The sequence below is a fragment of the Peromyscus leucopus genome, chromosome 15 (genome assembly GCF_004664715.2).
Source record: "Peromyscus leucopus breed LL Stock chromosome 15, UCI_PerLeu_2.1, whole genome shotgun sequence".
NCBI classification, from domain to species: domain Eukaryota; kingdom Metazoa; phylum Chordata; class Mammalia; order Rodentia; family Cricetidae; genus Peromyscus; species Peromyscus leucopus.
This window is the reverse complement of record NC_051076.1, coordinates 18,893,877-18,921,099: the sequence shown is the minus strand read 5'-3', so window position 1 is coordinate 18,921,099 and position 27,223 is coordinate 18,893,877. Positions and strand designations below refer to the sequence as shown.

The window sequence follows — 27,223 nt, the reverse complement described above, 5'->3', positions numbered from 1 at the left end:
TTCCAACAGGAGCATCTGTTTATTGGTAGTGATAATAAGCCACTCCCCAGCAGTCACTGCTGTAGTAAGACAGGACTCGGTGTCTAAAGGTACTAAAGTGACAGAGACATCACAAAGCACTGGGGACATTCATGACTGCAAACTGGCTCTTCTCCTCTGGTCAGGGTGATGGCACTTAGTGTCCTTCCTGACCACGCCTCCTGGTCCCCGCTGATGCACACGTTCCTTCCGTTCGACCCTGGAGGATAACAGACCTGCTCCACGCATGTGACCTCATCTCTGAAGATAATCTCGCGGAGCATCCAGCTGGTGCCACAGACGCTCCAGCAGGGACGCCACAGTCTGGTGACAAGATGGTTAGCACCAAAGAGCAGCTTCTGCTTCCTCATCACGAGTAAACACGACACTTTTTAAATTCTTTTTTCTTTTTTTCTTTTTTTTTTTGTAAGGAAAGAAAAGTTGTCTTTTAAAAAATATATGGCACTAGAGTGTAAAACTATACACCTGCATCCAGGGAAGCTTCCCACGGCCCTCGGAGCCATCCATGCCCGTCTCCCGTCAGATGTAGAGCTGGTGAGAAGCCAGAGTGTCCATGAAAGGACGCACCAGGTTGTCTGTGGAGAAGTAAAAGATGAGCCCGAAGGTGATGGAGATGGGGAGGGCGGGCAGGGCCTTCTTGAACACGGCGAGCAGCAGGAGCGTCAGACACAGACCCTGCAGGACATCAAGGTGAGGGAAAGGTGGTGACGCGTGGTGGGCGGCGCAATCCCTCAGACTAGCCTGAACTGCCACAGACATGCAACCGTCTTTTCTCCATACGCAAGAGCCCCTCCAAGTGCACGGGCCAGGCTCCTCTCTCACACACCTCCCTCAGTCAGGACACCTGGGTGTCGGCTAAGTGTGGACACAGCCCTGGCCTGGCCATGTTGCCTCTCCATCTGGGGACAGCAGTCACACAGGATGGCAAGAGTGTCTCTCCAAGGAACATGCATTTGCAAGAGACCCAGATGGGCTAAAGTGAAATCCTCCTGAGGTGCTAAGCAGAAGACACCAAGGAATTCATGGATGCCATGTAATCCAGCCCTTTGGAGGCAAGCATGGCGGTGGCCCTTTCCACCTCCACCCTTGGTGTCCAGGGTAAGGACAAGGCACCAAAGTGCCTGCCCTGCCCATGGGACAACAAGTCCCAAGTCAGATAGTATGGTATGGGAGGAGCCCAGGGTCTGTTATCCCGTGTGGGCACAAACAAGCTCTCCCGAGCACTGGATGACAGGCCTCTCAGGGACTCTCCCAACATCTAAAAGGAAGCATTCTCTAAGATGGCACTGCGGAATATGTCCCCCAGCTTGAGTACCAGCCATCAGAGCCTCCAGATCACACAGTTGCTGGGGTCGGAGAAGCCAGGATTCAGCCTTTATGGGGTCCTGGTGGCACAGAGAACGAACGTGTAGCTGTGGAATGGGAGGGGAGTCCTTCCACACTCCTCCCTGGCGGCACCCAGAGGTAAAGGCCTTTGGCTATTCCGTCTCCCATAAATCTCACTTTGCAATCCAGGAATCAGGGACCAGGCCCCGAAGCGTTCATCCAGAGCCCAGAGTGAGTGAGGTACATGTGGCCAGGGAGACGGAAGCCTCTTGTCCCTCCCTGGGTGCTCTCTCTCAGAAGGGAGCAGGTCCTGGAGACCACACTCTGGGCGAGGCACCTCTCCCCTCACAGCCTTTGCCCTAAGAGGGAAGACAGCAGCCACAAATGCCCTGTGCGGCCCCCCTGCACCACGCAGCCCACTCACAATGAGGATGGCGATAAAGCAGGCCAGGGTGGTGTTCCAGTCTCCATTGCCGGCGGCCGCCGCCTTGCCTACCAGGACACTGTAGAAGATGAAGTCTCCCAGGCCCAGCTTTACGCCCCCTATATGGAGAAAAGAAAGTGGCCCCTGTCCAATCCCACTGATGGGAAACCTCAGCCGGAAGCAGGCAAAAACAAAACAAAAACCGGAAGTGGAGGGCTAGGACACTAGCCGAGGGACCCAGCAAATGGGTCAAGGGGCAAGATGAATGTACCCCTCAGTAGCACCACGGCAGACTGGGTACAAGATGAATTATCTAGGAAAAGATGGGGGCGGGGACAAGGACTGAGTGACTGGCAGCCTAGGCAGAAGCCTGGAATTGAGGAGAGCCACTTAGTTAGAGAAAGGAGAAAGAGACAATCTCTCCCTGCCGGGGCTGCAGGCTGCTGTGCGGTTTAGCACGGAATCCGACTACAGGGATTTTTAAATAAATTTACTGTCACCACCCTCCAGAACAGGGATAATGTGGTGACAGGAGACTCGAGGAGGCCCCCACCCTGCTGTCCCGTGAAGCATGCCATCTGAACTCGGGCACCTTACTTTCCTCCTCTTCCTCCAGCTCTTCCCCTGGGTAGCCGGGAAGGGGGGCTTCAAAGGCTTCAGGGTATGAGGGCTCCCCAAAACTGTCATAGGAGTCTTCTTCTGAGCATCCAAGGAGAAAGGACCACCGTCATCACACACCGTGGGGAATGGCAGGGAGAGACGAAGGCTGGTCAGAAGGTACAAAAATCCAGAAGATTCCCCAGCACCCCTCCCCACCTCAGGGCTCCCCACCACCAGCCCCCAACAATACCCAGCAAAACTGAGGTGAAAAACTGGGCACAGGATGGACAGTCCAACTGTCACTGTCTAGGACAGGTGGCAACGTCTGGCTATCAGATAACATGACTGCCATTCTGAACCTTAACCCACAGAGGGGCCAGGCCAAGCGGGGTGCAGGAGAGGCTCTCCCCTGAGACAAAGCTTGAGCCCTACACTCACCCATCTCTGGGTCATAGGGGAGCTGCAGTGTTCCTTGAGAGGAGGGATCCAGCTTCGCCATGCCCACGGTCCACACCATGGCAGCTGCAGAAAGAGCAAAGGGACGCACCTCAGATAGTACTCACAGGAGCTGCCCCTGGCCCGGAGGAAGTGGAGCCAGTCTGAGTCCCCAGAAAGGCAGCACAGCCCCTCCATCCTGCAGGGGTGCTCATGTTTGGCCGAAAGAGGCCACGGGGGCAGGAGTCCAGGGTCACTGGCTGGGTGGGCATGGGTATTTCACCTTTGTCTTTTTTACCCTCCTCTCAAATAACAACAGCAACAAGAAGAGTGATCAGCGAACAGCGTGCTGGACTGTGTCTTTTTAAAAATAGTCTTTTATCGTATTTTTTAGGTTTCAGTTTATCACAAAAAGGGAGGCGTGGAAATGATTTACATGATGAAGTAGTTCAGAACGCCCGTGGGATAGGCGGCTTCTTGTGGCGTCATTTCAACAGTGATTTCAGTCCACAGACTTTCCAAGAATGTCACCACCTCCAAATGAGAAGTAATTCTTGTTGCCTAGAACAACTTCCCTGCCTCCGTGGTCTGGGAGATAAACTTGTCTCTGACTTTCACACTAACTGGCTGGATCCCTCCACCCCTTCCTCTAGAGACCAATCGTACTGCTGCTTGCAAACTCTTCCGTGATTTTTTCTGAATGCATAATGCCATCTTTGGTCTTCAACCAATACTCTGTCAAACAACAGAAGAAACCTTCGAAAAGCCTGTCATGATTCTTGCCATCTCAGCTAGAACCTAATAGTCTTTTTTTTTTTTTTTTTTTTTTTTTTTAATGCAACATAAAAATGCAACCATGAAGGGCTGGAGAGATGGCTCAGTGGTTAAAAACACAGATTGCTCTTGCAAAGGTCCTGGGTTCGTTTCCCAGCACCCACATGGTGGCTCCCAAGTGTCTGTAACTGCAGATCTGAGGGAGCCAATGCCCTCTTCTGGCCTCATGGGTACTGCATGCATGTGGTGCACAGATGGCCATGTAGGCCAAACACTCACATACATAATAAAGACAAAGCTTTTTAAAAACAACTCTTAAAAGTTCGGTCCTGAGGCTGAAGAGCTGGTTCCACAGTCATGAGAAGCAGAGCTCACAATGACTCCAGGGCCCTTAACAAAGCTAGAGGTCTTGTAAATGCCGCAGCCGATGCCAGCCCTGAGGAAGCTGATGCCTGCTTTCTGGCCTCTGTGTACATGGGGTGCATATATGTTCAGATGCTCATAGAGACACACCTGTACACATAAAATAAACATTTTAAAATGCAATGTCTGCGGCTCTCTATGTATTCAGATCTGCGAAACTAACCCCAGTTCTTTTCATCTTATAAGATGGGAACTCTGTACCCTCTAAACAGCCCCCGCTCCCTACAACAGGCCTCTTGTGGGAGGCCAGCTTCCACCTTTTCAAGGGTTCCTATGAGGAGGCCAGAGGGATAAGAAAATATTAGACAGAAAGATAGTAAAGAGGAGAAAGACAGAAACACAGGATAGCTTCGGGAGGACCTGGGTCAACATCCAATTGCCTTTTCTGTTTATTCAAAAGGGCTTTTTATAACAATGCCAAGGGGTGGGGCAAAAGACCTCCCCTTGCTAGATCAAAGCACATCACACAGCCAAGTGAGGACCCTTCCAAACACCCGGTAACCACGCCCATGGTCAAATCATCCCCTTATGCAGCCCTGCTGGGTAAAGCAAGCCCAGATTCTCAGGCCCTGAGTAAGTTCTCACCAGGAAACCTCTGTGGGTCTCTGCAGGCCCTGTATTCACCACTCACTTGATTTTATGTCTTTAATTTCACCTACTCTCGATCCACCTGTAATTTAATTTACTTATGCCAGTGTCCACAAGGTTTAACCACATCACCATCTCAGTCAGAATCTCCTTTTGTAAAGGAAAAGCAATATTCTACTGTATGGGAATCCCACATTTTGGCCATCCATTCACCCTCTGGACACCTGGACACTGCTAGCTCTGAGCGGCTAAGAATGATGTTGACATGGACACAATGTCCCAACACTTGTTTAGTCCCCGCTCTTCATCCTCTCGGGTACACGGCGCCATGGAAACAGCTGGGTCACATGGTACTGACTGAACTGTTTCCACAACTTAGGCTCCCCTCGGAGTTTATTACTCCGCGTTTCCACTTCCCCAGGGGGATGTTCACACTGCACACAGCCCAAACCCACGCTCAACACCCCCACCACCTGCCCTCCCAGCCCGTCCATCTCTGCAAAAGGCAGTGGGTCTTCCCTGTCGTCTGGACACAAAGCACTGCCATCAACCTTAACTTACAGCCCTGGCAAGCCCTGCTCAAAAACTGTCCCAGAATTCACTTCCCCTCATAGTCTCTACTGGTCCCCCATACGAACCCCGCTTGCCCTTCGTGGGTTGTTTCTTGGCCTTCACACTGGCTCTGGATTGGACTACTGTCCTTGCACATTTTACTCTCCCCTTAGTAGGCAGGGTGATCCTGTGAAAGGGTTGGCCCAAAGCTTTCAGGGGCTTTACCTCTCCTTCAAGAAGAAGGGCCAGAGTGTCACACCGTGGTCTGCAGAGCTCACACTATCAGGACCCTTCTACCGTTCTCCCCTCCCATCTGCTCTAGCCACAGACTCTGGGTGCTCCCTGAGCACACCTAGTCCAGGCCTACCTCAGGCTCTTTAAATCTGCTGCTGCCCCCTTATCCCAAGCGCTGGCCTTCAGATTTCTACCTCGTGCTATCCCCTAGCTAAGTCAGGTCTCTGGCCAAGTGAGACCTATGAATGAAGGCTCTCTGGTCACCTTTAGCAAAAGAGCCTCCCCCATGGTCCCAAGGAAGTCCTTGGCCCCTTGCCTTCCTCTAGTCTTTAACAGCATTTGCTACCTCCTGGCTTACACTTGTCTACTTCCCTAGTTTATGTCCACCCAAGAATGAATCCTCCTTCACACATAAGGGAATGCACGGCCTCAGATACCCAGACTGACCAGAACCGTCCATCCCTCATCCTTACAGCATCCTGGGATGTGCTTTCCAGCCAAGGGGCATGCTGCTGCCAATTCTCCACTCGAAGCTTGATTCCTCACTCGTTATGATTACCCAGGTCTGCAGATGGTTTCCTGGGTACCCGAGGCATCAGAACCCGGAATCACGGGCTCTATACTTACAAAGACCCACTGTCAACAGAGAGCGGCCGCTGCCACCACAGGGAGAGAACTCTGTGAGCCATAAGCTTGCCTCCTGCAAGACCTCTATGTTGTACACAGGGCCTACCAGCAAGTAGGGGCTCAATGTAAAGTGGTAACATCTGTTAAATACATATATAAGCCACATCCCTCAAACGCGACCCCAAGGCTGGAGGCAATCCCTGTGCCTTCCCTTCAGAGATGATAACTCCCACTGCCAAGCTGCTGTCCGTGAACCCCAGAGAGAAACCGGGCACCCTGTCCCCCAAAGCTCGTAGGACTCTGGCAGTTACAAGGCTCTAAATGCTGCAGGTTCATAGGGATGTGGCCTATACAGTGCAGACTGCCAGATGGTAGACAGAATATGGCCACAGGACTGTCCACACCCCCCTAGAAACCCCATTCCAGCCCTGATTTCCAAACCTTCTTCCTGGCAAGGTCCAGCCCACCAGGGTCTCTAGAAGCAGAACCCTCCTGTAAGTGGTGACCCTCACAGTGTTACCATGACTTGATCCTCGCCTCTGGTTGAGATGGAGTACATATCCTGTCAACTAGCAAAACCATGGCCAACTACCACGTCTCCACCAAAGGCTACCTGCTGACCGCCCTGGTCTAGCAGAGGCATGGAACCACTCACATGAGTATATCAGGGCAGGAAATATGGGCTCATTTCTCTCCTGGGCAGTTTCCACCAGCATCCTCAGTGGCCCCTTGGGGCATAGCACAGCCACAAGATCTGGGAAAACAGAGATATCCTTGTCATATTAAAGGGGACCTTTATTCCCCAGCAGTGCGAAGAGGAACCACCCCTCCATCACCAGGAACCTAAGTGAGTTCCAGGGTACACCTTGCTGCTGGCCTGGTGTCCCAAGCCCACCAATCTGGAGTTTGCACCGGCTGGAGCCAAAGCCAAAGTAGAGAGAGCAAGGTGTCGAGACCCACAAGACGGTCTTGGAAGTCCTACTTCCCTGAGTCCCCAAATGTTCACCCTTAAAATGGGCGTGGTGGCACAGGCATGGTACTGATGCTACTTAAACAACTGCTCAGACTCATCCTGAGGAAGCATGGCTCGCTCCTGCACGTCCACACTTGATGAGTATATTGGCAGTTTCGGGCAGTAAGAGTGACCACTTTGGGGTGTGTGCCTCAAGTATCACAAAGGGGAGTCTGTAGGAAGGCCTTCTCAGGACAGGAGGTGAAATGTCCCGCGTGCCTTCCCACCTGTTATCATTTGAATTTGAAATGTCCGCTGGAAGCTCATGTTTTGAATGCTTCTTCTCTAGCTGGTGACACAATTTTAGGAGGCTTTGGACTCCTCAGGAGGTGGCCGCTAGCTAAGGGGTGCAGATCACTAGGGGTGGCCTTTTAAGGTCAGACCCAGCCCCGAGCCCCCATAAGTTTCCTGTTTCCTGGGCCACTACAGGAAACCTCTGTCACTTGCTCCTAGTGAGCCACGCCCCTCCTATGATGGACTGACACCCTCCGACACTGTGAGCCAAAATAAATCTTTCTTCCCTTCAACTGTTTCTGTCAATTATTCTGGTCACAGCAATGCAAGGGTAACTGAGACACCACTCCACCACTGAGGCAGATTCACCCAGGTTTCGCACCAGGCCCCCAGTTACCTACCATACACAGAGATGGCACCCAAGATGACCCAGGCAGACCACTCTGGCAGGTACTTGATGAACACCAGGGCCATGAGTGCGCTGATCACGATGAGGTAAGCCTGCTGCAGCATCAGCGGCCCCTTCCAATGGATGCACACCATGCCCACAGCTCCGAAGTTCCAGATGGCCAGGAAGAGGGTGGGGTAGTCCATGGCCACGTTGTAGGTCTTGAGTACTTCTCTGCAGTCCCAAGGTGAAGCAGGGCATGGGATACTCGGGGTGGGGGTGGGGAGGGTGCCACACCCTAAGGTGTTCAACACCTTCTGCTCTCAGCCATTAAATCCCAATTATTTATTTTCAACATTCCCATCCTCCATCTCCATGGGCCCCCACTCCTAACCACTCAGCATTTTCCAGAATGTGGTGGTGGTGGTGGGGGTGAACCAATAGCTGATACGTGGGTCACACAGCCATGCAATGGACCCACCTGGACAGCCCTGTGCAAAGGTGAGGACCTAAAAAAAGTGTTTCTCTTTGAGCCTCTGGGTCAGGCTGATATCCAAAATCAAAGGGCAAGGGGGCAGATAAACTAGGAAGGACCCAGCTTAGCCCACCCCTCTCCCCAAACAGAACGTCACTTTGAGAGGTTTCCACCTGCTCAGTGTTCTGGGAAGGCTTTACCAAGCTTCCTTTGCTCATTTTAAATCAGGAGTCAGAAAGAAACCTAGACCTACCACGGAGCCCACGCCTGTGTCAAAGCCTGGAGGCCTGAGCTCCTGGAGCAGCTGACACTGAGGGAGACCACCTTTCCCCGCCCAGGTCCCTCTTATGCCGCTGTACCATAGGGAGCGGCTGCTCAGCAGCCAGCACTCACCCGAGGTAGATGTAGGTGAACAGGAACAGGAGCATGAGGGACGACATAATCAGCCAGCCGTGGATGAACTGGACAACAGAGACAAGAGTGCCATTAGCGCCGGGCGGTGGTGGCGCATGCCTTTAATCCCAGCACTTGGGAGGCAGAGCCAGGCGAATCTCTGTGAGTTCGAGGCCAGCCTGGTCTACAAAGCCAGATCTAGGAAAGGCTCCAAAGCTACACAGAGAAACCCTGTCTCGAAAAACCAAAGAGTGCCATTAGCAGGATGGAGATACGCCAGAGAGATAGATACTTCCATCTGTCCTTCTATCTGGCTACCAAAGGTGGCACTGGGTGGTGGTGGCACACGCCTTTAATCCCAGCACTTGGGAGGCAGAGATAGGTGGATCTCCAAGTTCTAGGCCATCCTGGTCTACATAGAGAGTTCCTGGACAGCCAGGGCTACACAGAGAAACCCTGTTTTTTTTGGGGGGGGGGAGTTGGACCCCAGGGAATTAAAATTTCCCTAGGAATTTCATGCTTTCAAAAGGAAAACAATGAAGGTTGGCACTGGCCAGAGGAACTGGTCTCCAGGAAAGAGGCTTCACATACTTCTGACAGAGCATCAGGATGAGTGAAGCCCAGATAGTGATGGGCAGGACCGGGTCTTGACTGAGACTGTTTAACTACGAATATCCTCATGTTAGGACTGGGAGACAGACCTGATGGGGCGTCAATTGCTGTGGAACATCCTTTTCTACAGTGTGAACATGTACTACTCTCACTGGTTAATAAAAAGCTGGCAGGCCAGTAGCTGGGCAGGAAGTTAGGTGGCGCGACCAAACTAAGGATGCTGGGAAGAAGGACCTAGTCAGGAGTCACCAGCCAGACACAGAGGAAGCAGGATGAGAATGCTGTACTGAGAAAAGGTACCAAGCCACGTGACTAAATATAGATTAGAATTATGGGCTAATTTAAGTGTAAGAGCTAGTTAGTATACCCCAGCAGAGCATGTCTAAGTAATATTAAGCCTCTGAGTCAATTATTTGGGAAATGGCTGCTGGGTATTTGTGAGTTGCTGGAGGACAGAAACTTCCGCCTACAGCCAATGGATTTGGAGGGCCACTGGATCTCCTTGTCCCACTTCCCAATATGGCCACACTGAATAAATCTCCCATTTCTGCTTTTTTACTATTGATTTGACTTTTTAAAACTGGCTTATGGCTATCAAGCAGCCAAGTCTAGCTTCTTAGGGTTGCCAGAGGCACAGGTTCCAATGCTAACTCTGGTAACAAGAGCCTAGACATGCTTCTTGATTAGCCTACTTTGGGCCTATTACAGGAAAGGAGGGCCAGGCCCCTTAGGGGGTTCTCCCTAGTCACCTACAAGCGTCTAGGGGAGACGAGAGTCCTAAGAGTCTGCTGAGCCCCAACCTGTGCTGGCCTACCTCTGCACACTCATCATGGGCAAAGAATATGCTGTGTGGTGACCAGCCCCCACTTTTACAGGGTTCCTATGAGGAGGAGAGAGGAATAAGGAACTTGTAGATAGAATGATAGGCCTAGCTGAGAAGAAGAAGGACAGAAACACAAGATAGCTTCAGGAGGACCTGAGTCAATTCCCAATAGCCCCTTCTGTCTCTTTTAAAGGGCTTTTTAAAGGAATGCCAAGGGGTGGAGCAAAAGACTTCCTCCTAACACAGCCAAGCGCAGACCCTTCCAAACACCTGGTAACCACACATGCACATGGTCAACCCAAACCTTTATGCAGCCCTGCTAGGTAAAGCAAGCTCAGATCTCACTAGGAAACCTCTGTGGGCTCCCACAATGCTGGTAGTCATTACTTCCAGATAGCACTCTAATTCCCTGAAGAGAGCCTTCAAAGTTCTGGCTGGAAGACATCACAAAAACAGGCGATATTTAATAGGTAAGATGAAGGCTAATCCAGAGTCAGGGGACTCACTAGCTGCTGTTTAGAATGAGTGACCAGGGCAAGCCTCCTGAGGGGCCTGACAGAAGGAAAGTCACTTCCCACTAAGGAGCTCCAGACAGGCCCTCAGGAGAGCTGTCTCTCCTTCCCTGGCTGAGCATGGAGGGGTCAAGGACAAGACTCAATTCTCAAGGGTAAGATGTGACACTTCCTCCCAGCCTCTCTTCACTTCTAAGGACTAACCTTGGTCACCAGCTCAGCCCACTGGGTCTTCATCAGACCCAGTCTACCTGGAGGAAGGGCCACGGCTTGGCTGTACACCCAGCCTTACAGAAAGTGTGGCCTCTGGAACCTACTGAAAGTCTTCACCCCAACCATGACGTGTCTGGGTTACGTCATCTTGGAACTTCCCAATGACCCTGACTGAAAGGATGGTCAAGCCACTTCTATGGGTCTGGCCATGTGACACATACTGACCCCAGCAGGGTCACTCCCCATGCTATTTCTACTCTGTTGTCATGTTCTCATTGTCTAACCAGCCCTCCCCCGCACTCTGACCACATCCGCCCCTCCTTCCTCTCTAGTACATATGGAAGCCCTACCTCGTTCACATGGGCAGTTGTCACTGATGAGCTAAGCTTGGGTTCCTGGAACATTTCCTGACAGCCCCTCCTGTGGGTCAACCCCATATCACCCAGCGGAGCCAATGGCTGGCTCCCTCTCTCACCATGGCTTCCTCTTCTCCTCCTGCTCCATAAATACAGCTGCCAGAACACAAAGGACCACGCAATGCCTGTGGCAGCAGTTTTGAATAGGTAATGCCTAGATCAACTTCCTGTTAGTCTTGAGGGTTTCAGAGCCTACAAGGCTCAATCCAGTGTCGGAAAGTTGACGGCACAGTTAGACCTAGTAGCACGGGTCTGTAACACCAGTCACAGTTCACTGGTGAAGCTGAGGAGTTTGTCTACGAAATTATATATAGAAAGTGGGCAGGAGAGATGGGTCAGAGGGTAAAGGCCATTGCTGCCAAGCCTGGGGACCTGAGTTTAACCCCTGGAACCCACATGATAAAAGGAGAAAGCTGACTCCAGACGACATCGGGCACCTGCTCCGCTTCCAAGCCGGAAGTGTTGAGGGTACAGCTCAGCGGTTTAACTAGTGTGTGCAAGGTCCAAAATTGAATCCCCATGTGGGGGTGCTGGGGTGGGGAGTATGACATCACTGGGGATGATGCTGTCTATAACTGGGGCCACACAGGATGTGACTCTTCCAGTACTCCACAGGGAGGCTCAAGGGCTACAGAAGAATGTAACCCAAAGGGTTCTCAGAGTCGGGAGACCTTCACACGGCACATGAGCATCTCTATCTTAAGGGAGATGGAAAGATAAAAATAAGCCTAGAGAAAGTCTTGGGGTGAGGCAAACTAAAACAGAACTGCAGAAGAAATAAAATTAACTCCAGAGCAGGAGAGTGTGTCAGGAACGCCGCAATGGGGCGCTCAGAAGACAGTGGGGGGGGGAGGGGATGCCGTTTAAAAGTCAGCTTTAGGTCAACTTCCCACGGGGTCAGAGAGCACGAAAAGGAAACCCACTCTGCAGAAGGAAGGAACCTGGGTAGGGTTTAGACAGTTGCCATGTGGTAGTGGCTCCATCCACATCTCACAGCAGGGGGGGGTAGAGGGGGCGGGGCAGAGGGGCGGGGCAGAGGGCAGGACAGAGGGGCGGGGCAGAGGCGGGGCAGAGGGGCGGGGCAGAGGGCAGGACAGAGGGGCGGGGCAGAGGCGGGGCAGAGGGGCGGGGCAGAGGGCCGCAGACCTCACCTTGTAACATCGATACTTGTAGAGTACCACTAGGAAGATGGTCATGACCACGATGACGCTGATCATGATGAGGGTGTTCAGCACAGAGTTGAGGAGCCGCTGGCCCACCGAGGGCGTGTCCTCAGTGAAGGGCGTGTAGATGCTGAAGAGGTCACCAGAAGAGCTCAGTTAGAACCCTGGCACTGGCTGGGCCCTGATGGGGCCATTGCTATCCATGAGTGTCCTCTGCCTCTAGGGCCCGTGACCTGTAGCACTCTGATAACTGGAACCATCATGGCAGCAAGGACAGGCGGTACCCCATTGAGACCTGGCTCCTCCACTGGACTTTGCCACTTCCAGGCCCTCAGCTCTCGTCCCTACCGACAAGACTGGCTGCCTGCTTCTCCACGTGATGATTAATTTTGATTGTCACTGTGAGTAGACCTGGAATCCACTAAGTAGCATGCCTCTGCGTGGGTCTGTGAAGGCGTTTCTGGGCAAGATTAACCCTCCCCAGGGTGGGCAGCCTAGGTAGAAAGAGGTTAAAGGAAACAGTGCTCTTTGCCTGCTGTCCTTTGTTGCTCCTTGCCAGTGAGAGCATCCACCCTGCTGCTGCTGCTGCTGCTGCTGGGACCCTTCACTGACAGCAGAACCTCAGTCTTCCAAAGTGCACTAAAGACTCTCTGGGAATCTTCCAGGCATTCAGCAACAGATTGGGACAGCTGAGGTATCCAGCCTTGTGGATTAAGTGGCTATGGGTTCTCGGCCTCTTTAATGTCCAAATAGCCATTGTTGGACTACCTACACTGTTGTATACGCCAATCTAGTATATCCCTTAACACTACTTTATTGGATAAGCCGATTTAGTAGATCCTTTTTCGTATTTGGTTTCTGATCCTCTAGAGAACCCCAACGACACATTCCATCGACGTTCTGCAGCCTCACACTCCCAAACCCCCTGCTCCCCCAACTGCTGCCACAGGCACTGCCCCTACTCTGGAACCGAGTCACAGGCATCCTGCTCTTCCCAGCTCCGAGTGCCGGGAGCTATGCTGGCCCCGCCCTCTCAAGGCCTTCCATCCATATTACTATGAGTCCCCCACAGGCTACCAGCCTCTTAGGAGTGGGAACTTTCCTACCTCCTCCTTTCTAAAAAGGAGAAAGGATCCAAATCCAAAGTGAACAGTACGTCTCTAATGGCAACGATGTTGAAGATGTGCTCAGCAGTGAGGAGCCAGGGAGGGAGAGGAAAGGGCTGAGGTTAGGGAACGCTCAGTTCTCTGTTGTATTTATTAAAGTAATAGAAGGGCCTGATAAATCTCCCTCATCTGCTGGAAGCGTGCTAAGAAATCATATGGTCCAACTCTGTCACCTCACATCTAAGGGAGCAGAGACCCAGACAGGACGCGACTCACCTCGGGTCACATGGTGTTTGAGACACAGTGGGCCAGGACCAGGTACTTGGTACTTGGAGCTCAGTGCTCTGATACCAAAGCCAGTCTGTATTCAGACTCAACTTAGCCTCCAGTGAGCACTGCGGGACCTTTCATGCGGATTAGCCCACTTAATTCTCCAGGGAGCCCCATAATTAAACCCGAGAAACAAACAAGGAAATGGAGGCACAGAGGTCAGACACATGCCCAGACAAGTCACATGACAGGAGGCAGTGAGTCAGGGTGTGAGCCCAGAGTCTTGGTCACTGTTCTCCATGGCCACCAGCACCAGAGCTACAGGCACAGTAGCTGAGGGAGCCTATCAATCACCACCCCAACCTCCCAATGCCAACCCGGCCCCCAACTCACAGCTGTCCATTCTTCTCTGTGTAGAAGCGCACGGACTTGATGGTGGCCACCACCACAATCATACACAGCGTGACAGGCACAAACAGCATGATCACATGCTTCGCCCCATACTTGAGGGTCAGTTCTTCCTCCAGGCCCGGCGGACGCCCAGGAACCCCGCTGCAGGTGTAGCGGTCTGGGTCCTCCTCCCCGTCTTCCTCGGTGTCCTGGCTCCTCTGTGGGAAACCACATAGTGAGGGCCCCAGAGGCCCCCAAGGCAAGCTGCTCCTGCAGGGGCTTTTGGAAGTAGAACTGAGAAGGCCAATTGCTGCTTTCTAGACATGAGGAGTGTGAGCTCTGATTTGGGTCTGGGGACATATAAAAGGTTTAGGACAGTAGTGGAGAAGGTTTAGAGCTAGCCTGTGTAGCCACAGAAGGGCACATCAGAGACCCTTGTGCTTCCCAAGGACAGGGACTAAGGCCGCTAACCAACACGGCCACACTGGACAGATGGGTAGGAGAAGGGAAACTGAGGCCAGACATTTTGATTGGCTAACTGGAAGAACCAGCATGGAGGGGACTTTCTCTGAGCATCAAGATACAGGACTCCTTCGGTACCAGTTCTCGGCATGGAGCACTCCAAGTTAGCTGATCACTTGAGGCCAAGGAGGAAAAAAAATCCAGTAGACAGGAAAGGAAGTAACTAAAAGGCACAAACACCCAGGAGATAAGAGAAGAAACCACGGAGAACCAGCTGGTAGTGTGACCTTGAACTGTGAGAACCCACCAGAGCTCAGAGGCTAGGCTTCATGAGAGCAAGGGAAAAGATTAAGGGTGGCTGGAGGGGAAAGGGGCCTCTGAGCCTGGAAAGGCTTTAAATTCCTACAAGGAATAAAATGGAATGAGATCCAGGCAACCTCAGATGCGGTTCGCCTGACCAGGAGGGAGACGGCCAAGTCAACCAGCGGGCTCTACCGTTGTCCTGGCCTGAGGCTGCAGCAGTCAGGGTCACAGTGCGGCACCTTTCCCGGCGGCACACAGTCAAGCCTGACTCAGGCCAACTCAGCTTGTGGTTACCCTGTCTGGCTATCAACCCAAATCCTTCCTTTTCAAGTAGCTTTCCTTCCTATCAGCTTAATGTTTCTGTGTCATTGACCTGTCCCAAGCACCCAAACTCATGGTACCTGGAGACAGCAGCCTGCATTTGAAAAGTAGGTGAGGGGTGGGAGGGGAAGGGGGATGTGTCAGCCAGCCCACTGTATACCATAATTGTATACAAAGCCCTTACAGATAGAAGATGCAGATGTATCGTGGCCAGTAGACACCACTTTGGCCAATTTCTATGTTTATTTGCTCTTCCTGAATGGAAGAATGCCTGGTTTCATCCACAGGTTAGTAAGCTTTCTCTCGCTATAAGAAACACCTGAGATAATTCAGCTTATAAAGGAAAGGGTCTAGAGGTCTCAGTCTGTGATGGATTGACCCTGTTGCCTTGTGCCTGTGATAACCACACTGTGGCAGAAACCATGGAAAGGTGTAAGCTGCTCCCCTCATTGTCAGGACACAGAAAGAGGAGGCAGTGGGGGCTGGGGGTACAGTTAAGCTCCACCTCTTCCAATGACCTGAAGCTCTGCACAAGATTGCAGTCCTTAAAGGTTCTGCTGCCTCCCAATCATAGCACACGAGGAAACAAGGTTCAGCGCCAAAGTCTTCGGGACACATCTCAGCTCCAAATTCGGTAACCCATAAGACACAGGCGGGGTTGGAGAGATGGCTCATCAGTTAGATGTAGAAGACCTGAGTTCAGCTGCCCAAGTTAGGAAGCTCACAACTATTTCTCCAGCTCCAGGGGTTATGATGCCTCCTCCTTCTGGCCTCCGTGGATACATGAGCTCGCATGCATATACCTCCACACAGGCATACATTAGTACACATAATTAAAAATCACAGTGACATAGGAACCTCAGGGTCTTGGGTTTTGTTTTTGTTTTTGTTTCTCCACAACGGCCCTGTTTTAAGGCCAACAATTGCTGGCGGGACCTACCCACTGGGCAGTGTTCTCTCCATCCTCCGGGCCTGGCCTGCCTTCCTGGCAGGAGCGTGATGTGGGGCTCTCGGCTGACATCAGGGATGTCCGCTCGTCACACACCTCTTCCTCACTGTCAGAGGCCATGAATGTCAGCATGATCCTGCCTCGAGTAGCACCTGGAAAAGAATCACAGGGACCTGGTTCCACCTTCCTGACAGGTGAAGGCAGTAGGGGGGTGAGGGGGGGTGGGGGACGGCAGGGTGGCTTGAACACCAGGCACAGGTCTTGCCTCTCTAACAAGCGTCCTAGACATACACGTCAAACAACTGCTGAATACAGTTCCAAAAGCCAGCGAGAGGCCACAGCAGCCTTGTCTGAGACTGGCTGGAGTGGACTCCTATCACATGGAGGAAAATGTCCAATCGGAAATTGTCCGGGCCACTTCGAACTGTCAGAGTTTGTTCAATCCACAAACATCTATGGTTAACCTACTGTGCTTGGTTCTGGGGCTTCCACCTTGAATAAGAAACACCCACGTCCCATAAAAACAAAACAAAACAAGTCATCCAATATGACAAATGACATACCATCAAGATGATAAGGGAATGTACCTCAGAAGCAGAGATTTCATGCTTCCTAGAGAGGACTCATGCTGGAGGTTAAGTTCTTGCCAGTGGGACAGTGGACAGGCCAGACTACAGCCACACCAGGGAGGCCCATGTCATCTCAAGGAGAGATGGGTATTGCCAGTGTTCCCTCTAGCTGGGGACTGTGAGGGGAAGCACAGAAGCCAGGAGGAAGTATCCTGATGGGGGAAGGTATCCTGATGGGGGAAGGTATCCTGATGGGGGAAGGTGTCCTGATGGGGGGAAGGTATCCTGATGGGGGAAGGTGTCCTGATGGGGGGAAGTGGCCCGATGGGGGAGGGAGCCTGAAGGGAAGACAGAGCTGACGGGAGGGGCTTACATGGGGGAAAGAACAGAGGATAGATAGAACCCAAGATACTGGCTAGGCTGGACTAGGATGAGGAAACAGGATGTTATCAAGGAAAACTGAATGTGTTCCAAAACCCAGTGTCTGTGAGTTGAAAATGAGACACCATCTAGGGGTTCCTGAGGGTGAGGTACATGTCGATTAGAGTCTTAAGCTCAAAAATGGCAGCTAAGTCCCAGGAGCCACCCAGACAGTGGGGGGACATGACCCCTGGATGTACCCACACAGAGGGATTGGGGGAGGGAGTCGCACCGCCCCCAGATTTTCTGTATGGTTCTCCATGTATTCTGACACAGCGGGACCCAGTACAACTCTGAGTCCCTGTGTTTTGGGTCCAGGAACAACCTCTGGGAGGGTGTGACCATGCACATGTCTGGATGGACACTGCCACTACCAACAACATCACCTCAGAGTCAAGCTTTGTGCTACTGAGTCAGGAGCAGGCCTGCTCTTCGACGAAAGCCTGTCTCCAGATAGGTCACTCTTGGAATTTATGTGACCTTCAAATGATTAGACGGGGTCCTTCCACCAAGGCAGGGCCTGTGGCTGCTCTTCTGAAGTCAGCCATGCTGGCTGTGGCCTGGGTAGTTCCCACAAGGACTGCCCCCAATCTGCCATCACAGAGATGATACAGTGCATGTGTTTGCCTCTCTGATTGGGTCTACTACAAAGGTACCCTCTGTCTTCACAGGATTTGCAAAGTGAAGAAGCCCAGAGCCCCCAGAAGTTAGTTGCCTCTCGAGTTCTCCCAGACACTGAGAATGGAAACACAGCTGTAGAACCCCACCTCTGTACTATCCAAGTTCAGAGGTAACAGTATGTCACTCTTAGAGATGGATGATCTTGGGTCTTGAGGACTGAGAGGAACAGGGAGTGGGCTGGGAAGGTATATGAGCAGAGACCGAAGGAGGCAGGACATTCTGGAAAGAGGTAACTAACTATTCAACTATATGAACAAGATGGGAACATAACTTGATCTTGCCTCAACAGCACCAAGAGACTTGTGGTGGAATCAGGTAGGGTAGACCATCCCAGGGTGAAGGGTCTGGGTGTCTGACCCAGGGGAAGGGAGCTTAATTCAGCCCAGGTATCTCCTAGGATAGAAGTGTCCTTTACCTAGACTATACACAGCAGAGCATGCTCTAGGTAGGTGTGGTCTACTGCCCTAATACTTGGATTCTAGAAGGGCAACTGAGCCTGGGGCCTCAGGGGAAGGGGTTCCGCTTCCTGGGGACCAGGCCGTGGAACCAACAATCTATACAAGAGAACTCAGTCTAAGAGGGCACAGCTTCATAAGTCGAGTTGCATGAGATCTAGGGAAATTCTTAGCCAGGTTGGGGTCTACAAGATTGTAAGGTCCCCTGTCCTTTTTGTCCTCTTTGAGGCCTGGTTGCCATATCTTAAACACATATCCGGGAAACCTAGGAGTTCTCCTCACTATCCCTTCCAGCAACTGTGAATTCATTTACTCACAGGCATCTAGATCAGGGGTGTGCCTCAGTGGCAGAGTTTGGCATGCTGGGGGCCTTAGGTTCCATGTGGGGGGCGGGAGGGCACAGAAAAAAACTGAAAAAATTCAAGGTTACCCTTAAGCCTGGCTGTCCTGTTTCTGGTCTCTATGCTAGGCTATTATCTGAGCTGCTGTGATAAGTACTCCCATGGAACAACTCAAGAGAGTTTATCCTGGCTGGTGGCTCACTATGGTGAAGTCACGGTGGGAGGCGCTTGAAGCAGCTAAGCAGTCTGAGAGCAGAGAGCAATGAATGACTGCTGGGCTCAAAGTCTTTTCTCCACTTACACAGTCCAGGTACGGTAGCACCCGCAATGGGCTTGTCTTTACACCCCAAGTAACAAAATCAAGATAATTCCCCCCAGGCACGCCCAGAGGCTCCTCTCCCAGGTGACTGTAGAGTCTGTCAAATTCACAATCAATTGTCACAGCTATAAATTGCACTGAGCTGCACTCTGAGCCAGTGTGGGCAGTGTGTTTTGAGATGACGACTCTGTACACTCAAGGCCTGCCTGGGGTGGGCCCGGCCCAGGAAAGAAAGGGGGCCTTTTCACCCAGTGCCTCCCCACTCCCACGTCCAGCACTACTTGACTTCAGGAATGAGGGTTAAAACTGCACAGCTCAGCCGGGCGGTGGTGGCGCACACCTTTAATCCCAGCACTCGGGAGGCAGAGGCAGGCGGATCTCTGTGAGTTCGAGGCCAGCCTGGGCTACCAAGTGAGTTCCAGGAAAGGCCAAAGCTACACAGAGAAGCCCTGTCTCGAAAAACCAAAAAGAAAAAACAAAAAACACTGCACAGCTCTTTGTCTTGAACAAAGGGCTTGGTCACACAGAAAACAGAGGAAAAAAAAAAAAAAAACACTCTCAGACTAGCAAAATCTCCAAATAACACCAAAGGAGGGCTGGAAGATCTGGGAGTCAGATGCTGGTGTGTGTGTGTGTGTGTGTGTGTGTGTGTGTGTGTGTGTGTGTGTGTTTAAACTATATGTATAGTACTGAAAACAGGAAAACCTCAAAGCTACGCAAAGCCTCAGACCTTTTGATACGGAAATGCTACTTCTTGGTATTTTATCTAAGAAAAATAAATTCATACGAAAATATGTGCTGTAGTTATTTGCTATCACAAAAGTAAAAACGACTGAAATTTCTGACTCTCTTCACTGGCACAGGAACTCCCCCACCTTATCTACAATTCTACTTCCTGTGGTTACAGTTATCAGTGGTCAACTGAGGCCCAAAAACATGAAATGGAAAATTCCAGAGTAATCAACTCATACATTTTAGGTAGTTTTTGTTCTGGTGGGAGCTCTACCTCAGCCCTGGTACCCATATACCCAAAGAATCTGGAATGTTCTGGTGGAAGCCCCACCTCTCTGCCCAGCCCCAGCCCCTCAGAAAGTCTGGCCAAACAAGGCTCCTTCTCCAGAGATGCTCAAGACCACTCCCACAGGGTATTCAAACTGCACCCCAGAAAACAGACATGCATTTTTTTTTTGTTTTTGTTTTTTGTTTGTTTGTTTTTGGTCTCTCATCCTGTCTCCTCTCTGGGGGGCTAGAGAATCACCCGGGAATGCTTTACCCATTAAACTGGGGCTTTTTTCTAATTCTGTTTGATTTGAATTGAGGCTTATGGGGGTGCCTCACAGTTTTCACTATAGTATACTGTTCTAATTGCTGGTTTGTTCTTAATAATCTTTTGTTGTGTCCAATTTATAAATTAAACTATCACAAGTGTGTATGTTCAGAAAACAAAACACGGTTTCCACAGGACTTGGTATTCGTCATGACTTTGAGACTCCATCCAACTGAGGACAGATCCTCCCCAGCTTGTATGAGGAAGAGGACCCACTCACTGCCTGTTCCTCTGATGGGGACTATTACAGGACCACTAAAGCCTTACTTCAAACAGTACTTAGTAATTAAAGCATGAAGTTAAATTTAACAGGATGTAAATGTTCTCCTAATCACCTGAACTTATACACACACACACACACACACACACACACACACACACACACACACACGGAAGACTGGTAAAACTATTACAAAACATTAAAGGTCATTATCTTTAGACCAGCGTGATTGTAGTTTTTTGCTCTGTATTTTTCGGCATTTCTCCACTTTATTTTCAGACAGGCTCATGTATCCCTGGTTGGCTCCTACCTTAACTATGTAGCTAAGGATGACCCTGAACTTCTGATCCTCCTGCCTCCACCTCCCAAGGGCTTGGATCACAGGCATGCACCACTACACCCAGTTTATGCTGTGCTGGGGATGGGGCCCAGGGCTTGCATACTAGCCAAGACTTTACAGAGTTACATCTCCAGCTTTTTTTTTTTAAATAATCAAGATGGATTGCATCTTCAACCTACTGCTTTTTTTCTTTTGAGATAAGGTCTCACAATTAGCTCTGGTTGGCCTGGAACTAGATTGTGTAAACCAAGCTAGTCTGGAACTCACAAAGCTCTGCTTTCTGCTTCCAGGGTGCTGGGATGAAATGCCTGCCCACAGTACCTGACAAGCTACTGCTTTGTAAAGGGAATAATAGACATCGACACATAGGGTTTCCTCTCCTTCCGGAATCACCGGCTTGGCCTGGGGAAAGAGATGAGAACCCAGGGAGCCACTGGCATTTTCTCCAAAGTCCGAATGACAACACCTTCTTCGCCGCCGGGCGCCCCTTTGGATCCCTGAGGTCAGGGCCAGCCAGGCGTCTCTGTTCTGAAGCCTAATGGCACCGAAATTCTCAGAGGGAAAACAAACCACCACTCAAATGTGCAGATAAACAAGCCCGCTGGATCTGCAGCCACACCACAGCGCTGCAAAGAGCTGGCTCCTGGGAGGCCTGACTCAGCACAGGTGGGGATGCGCCGGGCTGCCCCAGTGCTGACACACGCATGCTCAACCAGCTCCACAGCGCTGGCGTCCACGGGAAAACAGAGGGGCTGACCGGAAACAGTGGGGTGAGTGCAGGCACAGACTGTTCTGGAAGCCCTGCCTGCACTGTGGCAGAAGGATTAAGCACTCTGCTGATTTTTACTACCTCACTGACTGGAATCAAAATGTTGATTAGCTGAACTCAGGGGCCGGTCTGACACACCGAGAAAAGTTTCTCAGCCCGCAGGGTTCCTGCAATTATCATGGAAACCAGGTGACCCAATTTCCTCAACCTGCTTCTCAGAGAAGGGAAGCAAAGGTTTGCCCTAATGTTTAAACTCAGTGGCCTGGGTAGGAAAGAACTTTGAAAATGACACAGAAAATTCCAGCACCTGGTGGAAAACAATGCTCCAAATGTGGACTGGAAACTACATGGAGGGCCGCAGAGAGGCTCGGATTCCCTGACCCCTTCCCAATGGGCCAACGGAGCAATGTCCTTGGCTTTCAAAAGGTCACCTTCTGTGGTCACATGGCTACTTCCCAGAATCCCCATGACCGCTGGAAAGTCCTAGTCTTCCTCTACACTAGGGGAGGGTTTTCCCCAATCCAGCAACACCCTGAGACATCCCAGATTCCAGCCCTACCTCTATCCATTCCCACCTGACCACGTGTTTGGCTGGTCTGCCTGGCACTTGCTGAATGGTTCTCTTGGATTCTGGGAGGTCTCAGGCAGAACTGGAGTTAGAGCGCCAGACCCCAGACCCTCAAGTGGGGCCTCCTGCCGTGGTCCTTGTCTTAGCCTCTGGACTTGGCTCCATTGCCTTTTTCTCTTGAAGAACCTGGGTTGGGGCCACTTTCCTCATTTCCTGAAGTGGCCTGGAGGAAGGGTCACTGGGGGAAAGAGACAAGGAGAGTGTCTCCAGCACATACCCTCAAGTAAAAACTGCAACAGTTTTTCTTTAAATGAAACCCAGCCACCGGTGGTCGGAGACGTATGTGGCATGAACCATATATCCTGGACAGCTCCTGACCATGCAAGGTGACAGGAGCTATTTCCTCCTCGGTAGGCAACAGATTGTGTTGCCTCGTAAGACTGGGGGGTGCAAAGTGTCTAGCCACGGTGGATGTTCAAAAGATGGGAGTTACCATGGAAACAGGAGGGGACACTGAGAGGGGCTGACTGAAGGCACCCGGTGCCCTCCTTAGGAAGCTAGGGAACTGCTAAGTCACCAGAAACATGTACAAAGGCCAGGCACCAGGGAGATCCTGTTTCCATCCAGCCTCAGCCGGACAATGGGTACATTCTGTCAAAGGAATGAGCTCGTCCATAGGATGACGTGAAAGCTGGGCTGAGTACCTTAAGTGCCATCCGCTGGTGCCCTGTTTCACAGTTCAGGAGACTGAAGCCCAGGGTAGCTGGGGGCAAAGGGAGACTAAAGGAGTCACATGAGGACCAACAGATAACAGGTCTCTAAACTGCCTGCAGAATGCCATTCCCGTCCAGCCAGCCCTAACAGGTTCCTGCACACAGAGGCCAGACAGCCAACCCCATCCATACCCTCAGGCTCTACTCGTGGATTAAGACGGCATCTGTCTGCCATGGACAAGGATATATCTAGAAATGCCCTGCCCACTCCCAGATGGTGCCAGTTTACAATCCTCAATGAAGTCTCTCTTACATGCCCCATCTCCGACTCCTGCAGGTCTGTGAGGCTCAGAGCTGGACTTGACAACCCATGGCAATGAGGGAAGGGAATGGGCTACTGCTTTCTGGGTCAGTTCAAAAGACAAGCGGGAAAGTGTCCTGCCGTGGGACTAGTCAAAGAAATAAAGACATTTTCATTGACTGGCCACACCCATCACATCTGGTTTTCCAGACATCACATCTGGTTTTCCAAGATGTGTAGGGTAGTCTTCTGTTACTAAAACAAACACCTGAGATACAATTTACATTAAAAACAAACAAACAAACAAAAACAGTTTTACTTTCTTCAGCTTAACAACAAAACCCAGGGTCAGGTGGGTCTGTGGCTTTGGGCTTCTGGTACAGCAAAACTACTCAGCTCAGATTCAGAAAGTAAAAAAAAAGTGACAGTTTCTCATTCTCACCTCCAATAACTAGAAGACCTCCCAGCAGATCCCACCTGCAAAATATCTGCAGGGACCCAGAGCAGTTATTCCCGAGCTGAGGGCAAAGGGATGTCTTTTTTGTCAAGACTTTTTTTTAGAATAAGTATGTATTACTTTTATTTTTAAAAACACGAGGAAGTTTCTGGCTAAGGTATAACAGGAAGGTGGGAAGTCTTTAGATTTCCTTCATCGGCAAAGATGAACAAAACAAGCCAGGCCGACAGTGGTGGTGCATGCCTGTAATCCCCGAACTCGGAGGCAGAGGCAGGCGGATCTCTCTGTGAGTTCAAAGCCAGCCTGGTCTACAGAAGCAAGTTCCAGGACAGCCAGGGCTATTCCACAGAGAAATCATGTCTCAAAAAAAAAAAAAAAAAAAAAAAGAAAAGAAAAGAAAAGAAAGAAAAAAAGGGAAAGATGCACAAAACAAGCAAGCTGTTCTCTCAATCAATGCACAGGCTACAGAGAGTTGTCTCCTTGGAGCATGCCTCTTCTATCCTGAGGACTGACTTGGAATCACTTTCCCCAAAGTGTTCGGTGATGCCATCCCTAAGCCTAGGGGGTAGACTATATGTGGACTGAGCACCACTCCCCAGGGGCCATGGTCCCAAGATGAATGGGAACAGTGGCAGAAACATTTGCTCTCTGCAGGGTCCCAGCTGAGCAGCATCCAACCTCAAAGCAACAGCTGAAAACCAGCCACAAAGCTTTTTGTGGAAATACCATGTGACCGACTTTTACACACACACACGAAGCTTTGATGGTTTCCTCTCTCCCTCCCCTTTTATTTCAGCTTTGGTTTTCTAGTGGGAGAACTCACTATTACAGCCAGGACAACATTAAACCCTGGATCCGCTTGCCTCTCTACCTTCAAGTGCTGAGATCACAGGCCTTCTGGTTTACTCAAACTCACAGAGATCCCCCTGCCTCTGCCTCCCGAGTGCTGGAACTGAAGGCCTGTGCCATCATGTCCACTTGCATTTTGGTTTCTTCGGGGTGAAAACCAAAGGCAAGCCAGGGTGATGACACTTGTCTAGAACCAAACACACCGGGAGAAAGAAGCTGAGGCAGGGATCCTGCCATTAGTTAAAGGCCAGCCTTGGCTACATAAAGAACACCAAACCAATCAGGGCTACACGGCAAGACCTTATCTCAAAATACAAATTTGTTTTCTCCCAGGTTCTCAGGCTTGTGAATGAAGACCTTCCAAAAAATGTTCTGGGTAGCAGTGTAGACACAGGAAAGAGGTGACTACGGGAAGTCTGGGGACAACCCCAAAGGGACAGATAACACATGGAGCAATGTCCAAAGCCTGTGCTGACAGGCAGTGGAGCCACACAGCTGGGCAACTGTGCCCCCCATCTCCCCGCCCCAAGGCCCCAGAACTCAGGTTCCCTGACTTTAAACGAGTCATACTAACTGTTTCAGTATCCCTTTAGTTTTGTCTGGTGATTTACATTGTTGTCTCGTTTCGTTTTGTTTGTTTTCTGAGACAGTGTCTCACTTTGTTGCTATGCTGGCCTGAAACTCACTCCATAGCCCAGGCTTGCTTTGAACTCACTATCTTCCTGCCTTAGGGATTATGAACTGGAACTACAGACATGAACTATCATATTACTTATGTTCTTTTAATTATATTTTATGTATTTTGTCTGCATGTATGTCTGCACAGCACATGTGTGCACACCTGGTGTCCATAGAGGCCAAAATAGGCCTGGAACTGGAGTTAGAGATGGTTGTGAGCCTCCATGTTGAATGTGGGTCCTCTGGGGGTGTGACGGGTACTGTTAACTGCTGGGCCATCTTTTCGGCCCATTACTAAGTTTTTATAATAACTGTGTTAACCACTGGACAAAATGGCTTTTTTTTTTTTTTTTTTTTTTTTAAACCATGGATGCCCAACTCCTAACACATGGGCATGTCACATGGTTATTACACCAACAACCCAGAGAGGTCAAGTCTGGCAAGGAACTCACATAGCAAACTGTATGCTACAAGCCTTCGAGCCACCACAAAAGGGCCACCGGACAGGGTTCCGCCAGAACCCTCTGCTTCAGGCCATCAGACAGAGCAAGCAGCAGCCTCTGGCAGCATCCCTCATCCTGGTCTGTCTCTACGGTAGGGGCGTTCATTTCCACATACAAACGTGCATGGCCTATACTGGAGTATGGGCACGTCCACATAGGAGGACACAGTTCTCCAAACCCGGCACAGCTTCCTCCCATCCTGCACCTCTGCCCCACCCCACGCCCATCCCTGCCAGCCTGATTCTAGCCACCGTCCTGGGAGCCAAGGAATGAACCTGGATGACCACCTCTGGACTGAAGTCCAGACACTGGCCCCTTCACCAACTGAAGACACAGGACCTGATACTGTTCCCGGCTCCACAGAGTCTCCTGCTCCCAAAGGGGAACCTGAGCCCTACACACCTGGAGCGGCTTATGCAGAAACTTTAATTACGGCCAGAAGTCTTGGCTGAAGGCCTGGGAGGCTCAGGTGTCCACAGAGGGACGCTATAGACATCAGGTGCACCCATTCTGCATGCTGGAGTCTCTCTGTCCCCAACAGACTATTCTGGGGACAGCTGTCCATTGAGTTAAACTGGTCTGCATCTGTGCTGATATAGATCCTCCATCTGTAAATGGATGCAGTTATTTCAACAAACAGCTTTAAAGGCGAATGAATCCCTAAACAGAGATGCTAAGACATTTTGACTAACTAGCAAGGGACTTACTGGACAGCAGAAGTAGAGGCCCAGGCACCAGGCTGTAAGCCTGGCTCTACTGTATCATACCCAGGAGACCCCGGGCAACTGCACTTTTTGGTTCTGAGAGTTGTTCTCCGCGACCCTCCCTTTCCTCCCCTGGCCTCACGCATGCTTGGCAAGCACTCTACTATAGAGCTGCATCCTTAGCCCTAGGCGCAGTTTCTTCATCAGTAAAAATCAGTGGCAACTAGATCTTGCTTTCGAATTCCTTCAGCTTCAAAGGCTTGATTCTGGGCGTCTCCCCACTGCTGTAAGAGACTTACAAAACACTCAACCACCACTGCTAACAGAACACCAGCCTCAGAGCCAGCCTTGGGCCCTGTCCTGCGCCCCGCTCCTCACACAAGGAGTTCCCACTCCCTCGACATCTGTAGCAGAGCCCAGATGACCCAGGTCAAGTCCTAGGTAACAGGGACCAAAATCCATGGTCAATACAGCTGTGAGACCCACGTGCACTGGCCCTTTAACACCTCGCTCCGCGCCTACCCTGCCCGCGGCTCCCGAGGCAGGAAGGGACGCTGAGGGGACCCGGACGGACGCGGCCAGAGGCCCAAGGCCTCTTCCTACGCTCCTTCCAAGCCCCAGTTCTGGGCGGGCCACACTGCCGCCTCCCCGGCGCCTTTTCCTCGCCCCCGCGCCAGCCAAAGAGGCCGCGATCGCTGCCGGGGCCCGGACTCGGGTACTCCGAGGGGGCCCGCAGCCGCAGCGGTCAGGAGAGTGCGCAAGAAGGGCCTCGCTGCATCCGGGCTCTCCATGCGGCTGGCTACCCGCGATCAGTGACAGGTACCGGGCCGCACGCACCCCAGGCCCGCCCTCGGCTCACCTGCTCCGCCGCGGCGCAGGGTAGAGTTTACGCCGCGGGCGGAGCGCTTCTCCAGGGCTAGCGCCGGCCCCGCCCACTACCGCGTC

The 27,223-nt window shown here is 51.3% G+C and overlaps 1 protein-coding gene across 6 annotated transcripts; it reads right to left on the bottom strand.

Annotated features, from left to right (window-relative positions):
• On the bottom strand, positions 1-27,223 carry Psen2 (presenilin 2). 6 transcript variants are annotated; one of them, XM_028865452.2, is made up of 11 exons: positions 27,138-27,223; positions 16,056-16,216; positions 14,033-14,247; positions 12,252-12,393; positions 8,525-8,592; positions 7,670-7,890; positions 6,678-6,776; positions 2,828-2,911; positions 2,387-2,488; positions 1,790-1,908; positions 1-714 (listed from the first exon to the last, which is right to left on the bottom strand). In XM_028865452.2, exons 2-11 carry the CDS (start codon positions 16,194-16,196, stop codon positions 559-561), a joined length of 1,347 nt encoding a protein of 448 aa, XP_028721285.1. In that variant the 5' UTR covers positions 16,197-16,216; positions 27,138-27,223; the 3' UTR covers positions 1-558. The 6 variants fall into 6 exon arrangements, with proteins under 6 accessions (XP_028721285.1, XP_028721287.1, XP_028721284.1 ...); XM_028865454.2 differs by lacking the exon at positions 27,138-27,223 and adding an exon at positions 26,801-27,086; XM_028865451.2 differs by lacking the exon at positions 27,138-27,223 and adding an exon at positions 26,443-26,774 and having other exon boundaries at positions 2,387-2,485.